The sequence below is a fragment of the Biomphalaria glabrata genome, chromosome 7, assembly GCF_947242115.1.
Source record: "Biomphalaria glabrata chromosome 7, xgBioGlab47.1, whole genome shotgun sequence".
Lineage (NCBI taxonomy): Eukaryota > Metazoa > Mollusca > Gastropoda > Planorbidae > Biomphalaria > Biomphalaria glabrata.
In genome coordinates, this window is record NC_074717.1 from 10,127,452 (window position 1) to 10,137,867 (window position 10,416).

At 37.6% G+C, this 10,416-nt stretch overlaps 1 protein-coding gene across 1 annotated transcript; it reads right to left on the minus strand.

Annotated features, from left to right (window-relative positions):
• Window positions 1-1,390: 1,390 nt before the first annotated feature.
• LOC129927437 (uncharacterized) lies at window positions 1,391-9,217 on the minus strand. Its single transcript, XM_056036660.1, has 4 exons — window positions 7,716-9,217; window positions 4,930-5,622; window positions 3,875-4,047; window positions 1,391-1,749 (listed from the first exon to the last, which is right to left on the minus strand). The coding sequence occupies exons 1-4, from the start codon at window positions 8,689-8,691 to the stop codon at window positions 1,546-1,548; spliced, it is 2,046 nt and encodes a 681-aa protein (XP_055892635.1). The 5' UTR covers window positions 8,692-9,217; the 3' UTR covers window positions 1,391-1,545.
• Between the last annotated feature and the right edge of the window lie 1,199 nt (window positions 9,218-10,416).

Sequence of the window (10,416 nt, forward strand, 5' to 3'; positions counted from 1 at the left end):
TTACAAAGCTCAACAACAACAGCAAAAAAACTGTTATTCAATGGATTCCAGTTCATATACAACTAGAAGGAAATGAGAAGGCTGACACACTCGCCAAAAGTGGGAGAACTAACTCACAAATAAACTCTGCACTCTATCCAGAAGAGATGAAGAAATTAATTGTAAATAAAATAAATGAGAAATGGACGAGCTCGCATCCAAATCACAAGAAAGATGACGCTTACTATAAGCTATCCCGACAAGACCAACGTCTAATCTTTCGACTCAGGACCGGACACAACAGAATGCGACAACACATGTACCGAAAGCTCAAAATTGGAACCGTTGAAATCTGCCCATGTGGAGTATCACCAGAGAATGACGACCACGTCCTCCAAAACTGCTCTCTTTACTAAGAGGCCCGTATAAGACATTGGCCCCAAATCACCCCAGTAGAAAGAAAACTATATGGAGAGCTCCCTGATTTGGAAACCACTGCGCAGTTCATCTCATGTATTGGTCTAGTCTTATGAACAACATAACAATGAGAACGATGAAGAAGAAGAAGAAGAACTACGGCAGTGTTTCCCAAACTGTGTTCTGCGGGACCATAGTATTCCGCGAGGCCTGAATAGGTGTTCCACAAACTACTGGAATAATTAACTAATAGGCCACACGTGAATTCATTTCTCTTCATAAATAAGCAAAGTGTTCAGGTAGATATTCAGAATGTGCGAAGGTAAAAGTCTGGGGAACACTGCACTACGCTAGTTAGGCTAGTTCACAACAAATTTGGTAAAAGTTCTGTGGACTAAGAGAGATAACTGTAATTTCGGGAAAAGTTTGATAAGCGTTTGATCGTTATCTCCCCTACTGTACCCCAGTGATACTACAAGATTAACCATGCCTGCTCGTAATAAATTATTATAAGCGATTTACAGAAAAAAAAAAAGTCAACAGGAAATTAAATCATTAACTACTAGACGCCCTAATCAATTTAGCTTTTTTTTTTTTTGCTTACGTTGATAGTCAGAGATCTATTTCCAACTAGAGGATCGGTGGCTGAGTGATAAAGCGCTTGGCTTCCAAACCGAAGGGTCCCGGCGGGGTCAAATCCTGTTGAAGATTGGAATCTTTAATTTCAGGATCTTTAGGGCACCTCAGAATTCAACAACCTCTAATGGTTACCTGACAAAAGTAAAGGCAGTTGGTCATTGTGCTGGCCACATGACAACCTCGTTAACCGTCGGCCATAGAAACAGATAATCTTTACATCCTATACCTATAAATCAAAAGGTCTGAAAGTGGTACTTTGCTCTTTGCTTGTCTTTTGATATGCGATTCGGAGAGTTTCAAAATGATTTGTCATCATCTCTAGCCGCCTAGGTGAAAAACTGGACAACATATTACAAAGCTTTTTTTTTTCTTTTTATCAAGAACTTTCATAACTAATAAGAAATTACATAATGAATTGTTATAAATTCATTAGATATGTGACAAACTATGTATCATAATAAAACCACTACAATATGCAAACTTCTAACAAAGCAATAAGAATAACAATGCTTATAGTAAACGGAGCAGCCCAATACAGCTAAGAATAGCAGCTATTGCGGAATAATACATTGGAATTGCTAAAAGGCCTGTGGCTTGGAACAAGGGCAAGGCTATGAGCGAATAAACAATTAGTCCCACAGCTGGCATACACCAGAGTGATGTCATTGAAATCTCTAACAAGGTTGGCAGCACGAAACTCTTCCGAAACGAAATCTGAAATTTACAAGAAAAAAAGTGTTTTAGTACAAGTGTTCGTAAAACAATCGATCTAAAAATATATATCATTGATTGTGTGCACATCAATCTAGATCTAGTATATTTTGTCACTTCTAGAGTTGTAGAAAGTTTCGAAGACATTATATAAAGGGATTTGGAAAGCAAAGAATCAAGACTGCCTTGTGTGACGATATATGTTTGAGGCAGTATGTGATGATATATTTAAAGTGTCAGATGACAATGATGTCTTGATGGTACGATGAGATTGTGTTGATCAGACAATGCGTTTCAGATGTTATAATTTTGTATAAATCTTTCTTTTTAAACACTTATTGAACACTCAAATAATGTCGTGATGCCGGAGATACAAAAGTAAACTGTCAATTCAAAAACTGAGATCTAACAATAATAAATACAAAGCTTTAATTGTGGAACTTGGAATCACTTTAATAAATACACACACCGTACAAGACAATTGAATGAAACAAATTTACTGTCGTCGTTCCAGCTCCCAACTGAATCTCTCCGTTCTATTCTTTTTACCATCTACGTCGTTTGGAAATAACCGTTTGATCTATTAAGACAAGGGTTCTCAACCTGTGTATCGCGACCCCTTTTGGGGTCGAATGACCATTTGCCAGGGGTCGCCTAAGACCATCGGAAATTTCGGTTTCTCGTCTATTTTTTATTGGAAGTTCTTCTTTTTTTAAATCCAATTTCTTAAGTGTTGTAACAAGCACGTTTATCATAGATGGTATACATTTAAGATAAACTTTTCTTTTGTAACTTAAGCAAGTAAAATTAGATGATGCTTTTGCTATGTAAATAAATCATGGATGTCAGATATATATATATATATATATATACATTTAAAATTTATGATTTTATAACATTAGCTAAATCATATTTAGGGTCTACCTACGCCTATGAACGAAATAAATTTTACGGTTTGGGTTTGCCGCCTAGGGGGGAATCGTATTAGGGGGTCGCTGAGCTAAAAAGGTTGAGAACCGCTGGTCTAAGAGCTGAGCCGAAGGCTCTTAAAGCTCTAAATTTGAAAAAAAAAAAAAAAAAACTGTTTAAGCGTCAAACAGTAAAAAAAAAATTACTGCGTGAACCACCGTTCTGTCTGGAAGAGACCCAAGTCAATGCCTATATAAAGCATTGCTATTTCCGACAAAACTGGCCTCTGGACGTATGGGCTAGACATGGCCAAAGGACCGAGTTTACCGGGAGCCTCCGCCATTTTCCTATGTTATACCAAGCTAACCGTGGGGAACTCGCCATTGATGTAACAGTCCCTTGAGGAACGGCGCATGGATTATCGACAGGGTCGTGAGAGCTCTCTTTCAACTCCGTCCGTGCAATGGGTTCACTCTCGCGTACCCTTGGACACTCCCACGCGAGTTTTGTTTTGCCATTCATTTAGCCTAGTTACCCCCTCAAGTAACCGTTTCCACCCGGGCGCCACTTTGAGGCATAATAGCCTGCCCGTGTTTGGAAATAACCAAATAATCTCCTCTCTCGCCTGCTGAATTTCTCCACCGCTCCTTTTATGGTCTGGAACTAACTAACCTTGTTGCAAATATTCAACCAATGAAACCATTAATCATTTGTTATTCTCAATGGCCTTGCGCTGCAGGAATGCAATCTAAAAATAAACTAAATTCAACAGCTGCTTTATGCTACGAGACACCTTCATTTCTTACGCAACAAGTTATCTGAGTCTTTATTTCGTACGCTACAGTGACGAGTTATTTGTTCTTTTATTTCTAACGGGGGGTCAATTATCTTTGACTTCATTTCTAAAGCAAAGGTTATCTTTGACTAAATTTCTTATGCTATAGAAATTATATAGGCCTACAAATGATCTTTTTTGTTGTTTTTTTCTTACAAATGTAGGCCTATAGAAAAGTGATGGAGACATATTCCTAAAGATTTTATTATTTAAAATTTAAAGGTTTCTGGTCAGACATCAAAAATTATTTTATAGCTGATGATTAATTACACGGTAAACTAATTGTTTATTTGTGATGTACTTCAGCCGAAATGGCGGAATCGTGTTTTCACTCTAAAAGGTACTTTGTCGATTCAATTGTTAATTAATTTAATGGCTACTTACAGGCGATCGCACAGCTTGCGTGGTCAGCAACTGTGGGAGGCTAAGTGCCGTGACCTTGAACAGACCCTGGACAAAGGCCACAATGTAGAACACTGCGTTCACGTGTTTGGAAGCTAGCACCAATGTCCAGATAGAAGCCAGTAAACTGAACCCAATAGCAAGTCTCCTCCACTCTGTCCAGAATAAATATTATTAGAAAATGAGCCGCTTGCATTGAAGTTAAGGCAAACTATTGTAGAAAAGAAATAGTTTGCATTTGTAGAATTGAAGAACAACAAATGTTTACATTAGCAAAATATATTGTCAGTAAAAAAAAATCAAATATAGATCTATACATTTGTATTCGTGCAATTGTGAAGTTTTATACATGATGGCAGATGCATGATTTTAAAATGACTTAATACGGACGTCATCTCCCCCCCCCCCGGCCTAGTTATAAGCAAACTATTGAAATATTGATTGGATATGTGGATGAATGGTAAAAATTTCTTGGCTACCTTTAAAAGGGGGGGGGGTCAAGTTTGAATCCATACTTGTGCAGAGTTTACTGACAGCCTTAAGGCAATACAGAAACCTCTTAGATTTCGATATTGAATGACGATCAATTATAAAAAAGATAAACAGCTTCATTAAGTTCGGAGGTGCTCTGGCTGAGTGTTCAAGCGCTTGGCTTACGAACCGGGGTCCCTGAATCGAATCCTGGTGGAGACTGAGATTTTACAAAGCTCTAATGGGTACCTGACATTAGTTGGGGAAAAAGTAAACTCGGTTGCTTGTTGTGCTTGCCACATGACACGCTCGTTAACCGTGGGCCAGAGAAACATGAGCTTTACATCATTTGACCTATAGATCGCAAGGTCCGAAAGGGAAACTTTTAACTACTTTTATGTAAAGTTCAGTGAAATGTTCATGCATAGAAAAAAATATGCCAACTGGTGACAAAAACTGATTTAGCCTACTCACAATCTATTATTTTAATATAGTTTCTTACACACTTTTAACGATACCTCTCTTCCTGCTCAAACGTTTATTGTTACTGCTAGTCCATTACTCACCAATGTAGCGATTAGCTAGGTCATATACACAATGTACACATGTAAAAGTCAAGTACAGAATTGAGAGACCCATGCAGGCTTGCTGAGTCCCACTTGTTAGTCCTCTCATGTCATCGGCCTGGCCGTCCGCCAGAGTCATGTAGGTGGTTGAATAGAACTCAAAAGACACCCCAGAGCTGGCCAGGAAGAGCGTCAGAAGAAGGGCGAAGGAGAGATTTCGTTGGCGCTTGAGAAACAGGAGGAGCTTCTGAGATCGAGACAGAGACGGCACCACAGGCACCACGTAAGCTGGCTGTTTGATCTGATTTGAGGACGAGCACGAGTCATCAATGAAAGTGTCGGACTGGCTCACGGTGTTGCTGATGTCCCTGGTCTCGGTCAAGCTCCTGTCCAGTTCCAGAGAGTTCGAGTGCAGCATACCGCGAGCCCGATCCGCAAGGAGGGGCGCGCATTCGTCGTAGATCTCCTGCGCCGTCTTCGTCGGTCTTCTGTCGCACGGTGCCAAACCGTTAGTGTCCGTTTCCTTGGCGTTGCGGAGAAGACTGCTGATGACGTCATGGAACCATGCGCTGATGCAGCACACGCTGCTAGACACCAGCAGTCCTAAAGCAGCACACACTAGACCAAAGGTTCTAAAGAGAACGTAATCAGTATCTTTTAGTGATTCTGTGTCAGGCAAGAAACTTACGAAACCTGTCAGGAAAAAAACAACTAAATTATAAAATAAATTAAAACAAGAAAAACATTACCTCCTTACTATAATTTAAAGAGCTATTATTTGACCATTTAATGATGGCAATGTCTTCTATTCCGATAATGGAGGAGTGAAGTGTTTCGCGTGACTATGCAAAGCCAGTTGCGATCTGCATACTTTTCCGCAGCTCGTGCTATTAATAACTAATTAATGTTGAACTTTTTAAAAAATGGAACATTTTATACACTTTTCTATTTCCCAATCCTCCAAGAATTAAATCTTGGTTAAACAAATGTATAAATCTACTAAACTCTATACGACACAAACGATAGGCCTTCAGAGCCTAGACGTAGAAAACTGCGAGCAAAGTGTTACTGAACATTAATGTATTAAAACTCTAAAATGCATAGGACATGAATTATTATTATGTTAGAAACGAACGAGTAGTCATTCTCTGGCGCTACCAGGGTCGAGTTTCGTTAAAGAGAAACAAAATTCATTGTAGTCCCTTTATCATTATTTTTATTATTAATTATTTATTTTTATTATTACTATTAATATAAGATAAATGTTTGTCTGTCTGTCTGTCTATCTATCTATCTATCTATATTAATAGTAATAATAAAAATAATAATTAATAATAATAATAATAATTTCTTAGTGGACATTTTTAAATGACTAAAATGAATTTTGTTTCTCCTAACGAAGCTCATCCTTTGCAGTGCCAGAGAATGAATATTAGTTATTCTTTAATATAATAATAATAAGCGGAATGTGAGCTTGTGCTCCTAGAGCTATATTTTTATATATTTTATTTTTATAGGCTAGTGCCAAACTTATTTGTACTTCCGCTTTTTGTGTATAAAAAGTGATGCCACGCTGTTTTAAAACAGTTCAGTGTACAGTTGACCAGTGGTCAGTACCATATCTGTCTGTGTGACAGCTGAATATCGTTGTGGTCTGTCGTCTAATTATATTTTTATTTCTGTACCTGGGACGGCCTGTAAGTGTAGAAATATTTTATTTTTTACTAGATCTATACTATGTGTAAGGTAGTTATTTTATTTTCTACTTGGACTATTTGTCATAATAGTTGGCAACATGCTGTACGGAAGATGGCGGCGTCCATCAGTCCTAATAGAATATAGATCTAATATAGTTTTGCATTTATGTATTGCAGGCTATTATTACTGCTGTGTTGCTGCTTTTAACTGCTGCTTTGAGCTGCTGTTTATAACTACTGTTGTTAGATCTATTCTAATTCAAGGGAAGCTAGAATCTAGTGTTATTTTGTTTCTTTTTATGCCTTGCCTTGGTAAACTTAGTTATATTTATAGTCTGTTTCTCAGTTCTGTTCTTAGTGAATAGTAAGGTACTGAGCCTAAGGATTTATAAGATATTCTTGTTTTAGTGTTAGTGTAATAGTAGGATATTGTAGATCTAGACTAGTTTATTGTAGTGTGTTTGTGTAGATCTAGGTCTAGTGTAGTAGTGGTAGTGATTTAGTTAGATAGTTGGTTTGGTTAGTTTGTTAGTGTTTGTAGTGTAGTGGTGTAGATTTAGAGGGTTTTAGTTAGTTGATGGGTTCAGTAGTAGTGATTAGTCAAGTTAGTGTATATATTATTTTTTATTATTGATTTATTTTTGTATGTAAATAAAGTTTCTTTTTGTTTTATTTATCGTAAACTAAAGTTTGTTATCTTGTTTTCATTTAGTTGAGTTAGTATAGTTAGTTGTCTGGTTACTTAGGCTACTCTAGCCCCTTGGTCACCATACCGAGGTGCACAGATTGAGCCCACCCAGTAGCGCAAACATCTGCCTACTGTTGGTAAATTTTAATGTTGAGCAGCAGAGAATAGGTCATCTCTCTCTATCCACTCGCGCCTGCCTGACCTGCTCACAGGAAGAATAAGAATAACAGAATAATAGTAACAATAGACAGACAGACAGGCAGACAGATAGATAGATAGATAGATAGATAGATAGATAGATAGATAGATAGATAGATAGATAGATAGATAGATAGATAGATGTCAATTTTAGATTTACAGATAAATTTAAGAACCATGTTAGTGATCTACATACGACATACCTAGGATACTTAATGTGCATCCACCAAGCCCAGATATTAGAATAGATACAAATAGTATCCTTCCGTAATCCCGCTCCTCAGCTGTCGACATAGCAATGCTGGTCAGGAGGTACTGACCACTGCTCGCGGAGGATATTAATATGACGTATCCTGAGACTGACAGAACCAAACCAAGCCCCGATGTTTCGCTGAAGTAGGACATCGCCCAAGACGTTGGCTTTGACGGATTGTTAAGCATATCGTAAACCTGCGAGGCAGAAGAAGATGGAATGTCGTAAACCTGTGAGGCAGAAGACAATGGAATGTCGTAAACCTGTGAGGCAGAAGACAATGGAATGTCGTAAACCTGCGAGGCAGAAGAAGATGGAATGTCGTAAACCTGCGAGGTAGAAGAAGATGGAATGTCGTAAACCTGCGAGGCAGAAGATGATGTTAAAACACTCGTCCAGTTACTCACTTCAGTGTTGTTTTTGAGCACGATTGAAATCCTTTCCAAATTAGCCGCGAAGACAAGCGTGAGCCCCATAAACAGGTAAATCACATGACAGAAAAACACCACTACCGTGTTCTTCCTAGAGCCAATAAACTTCTGCACCATTTTTTGACTGCTGATGGTCAAAGCTACACTCAACATTCCGCCCAAAACAAGATGCAACATTTCAAATTCCTCCATTCTGGATGTTGTGTCCAACGTTTTGAGGTTCAACGTGGAGAACAAGGCGCAAAGCGCAAATACGAATTGAAACACAAAACATGGTGTCAGAAACAAGAACAGCCTAGCAGACGACCAAGGCGTTGAAGTGCCACTCTGGAGAAGACTCGCGAGGAGCTTTGGATTTTTATAGATATCCGATAAGTTGCTTGACTTTACCCTTGGTCGAAATGGAACCTGGAACTGCCGCGATGCCTCTGGGCTTAAAATACGACCTGGTTGTATGGGAGCCACTGTTATGGATACAGCAGACGACGAAGCCATGAATAGCTACAGCTAGATCCAATGCAAGCTACGTTCCACAGAATGTAGAGTTGTGAATGTAAACAATGTATATAAATACATGTATTTTATGATTTGTTTCTTGAAGCATCTCTGTTGTGGAAAGACGGCATTAACGTGAAATATGCAACGGTCTTGCTACCACATACAGTTTAGAAATCCATGAAAGAAAATGTAAAACCTCAAGACGAGAATATTGCAAACTGCAGGACGGTCCTTTAAAAATATAAAGCAGAAAATATCCATTCGTCATTCCTGAGAGTCTGTATCATAAGCAAGTATGCTAATTAACGATAATGAACTACTTTATTTAAGTTGCTAGAGGCTTGATGTATACAATGAAAAGATATAAGAATTGATCCTCCGGAGAGTGTTATTAAAGTGTTTTGACTGTCTCTCTATAGATCTATGTAAATCGCACACGGATTGCTTTAGTTAGACCAGACAGCCATGCTAATTAAGAAGCTTGCTTACAGTTAAATATCGAATAAATTTTGTATCTTGGTATAAAAAGCATGCAAGCGGAGTCTTTGTTGCGTTCTGTGGCCTGGTATCAGACACACAAAAAATCTTCATGGGCGTAGCCAATGATAAGTAGTGGGGGATAATCTTAAACGGATTGGAATAAAACAGATTCTGTTGTGAGGTAGATTTTAAAAAAATAAAAAAAAAAGACTGTTATTAAGCAATAAAAGTCCCAGATACCCCCCCCTCCTGCCGCTCCCCTTAAACGGGTCCACATTGGTGATCGCACCTTTCATACGTATGAAACTGGGTTAAACGAAACGGCTTGTAAATATATTTTCAATCGCACAAATTTACTATTTTTATTCTACATCTATTACAAACTAATCACATGATTAAATCAAAATAATCGTTACAATTGCACTTAATATAATCTTTTTTAAAGTATTTTTTTTATTTAGCCTACTGGTAATTAATTAATTTAGTTTTACATAGAAAGGTAAAAAATGAGCTTATCTTGGAGTATTGATATATATGCATTGATTTTGTCCCCTTAGATAAGCTTTGTTGTTTTTTAATTTAAAAATATTTTTTGGCTTGATTAACATATTCAATGTGTCGATCTTGTTGCTCCGAATCAAAATATGATCTTTAAAAAAAGGTGCTCAAAAATCAACTAGCTTGCATTGAGAAAACTGATAGAACTTTTACAGTACAGCCAGCATCTTGCAAACCATTAATAGATTAACTAATTTGCTGGTTGTTTTTTTTTAATATAAAACATTGACTATACATAATTATGCAAAATTTCAACTAAATCCGAGAGTGGGAAGTGGTAGAAAAAAAAACGTGTACAAAACGTGATAAGGAAAATAACTCCATATATAAAACCTTTTCCCTTTTTCGATAACAAACGATTAATTAACAATAATTAATTAATTTTTTTTTTTATTGATTCTTGCTTTGTTAGGTACAACAAAAAAATGTGTAAAGTTTCAACTTGATCCGAGAATTGGTGTGGGAAAAATAACGTGTAACAAAAAAGTGTAGCAGACAGACAGACAGACAGACAGACATAGTGAGTAGATCATAGTAGATGTAAACTTTGTGAAAAGAGTACTGTGACGTAGCTTTGTGGGCTTGAACTCTTTTGGGGGCCCCTGCATTTTACGTAATATGTAATATTAAATGTAAAAAAAAACACTCATTTTGGGAGCCCCTCTCAAGTGAAGGGCCGAGGGG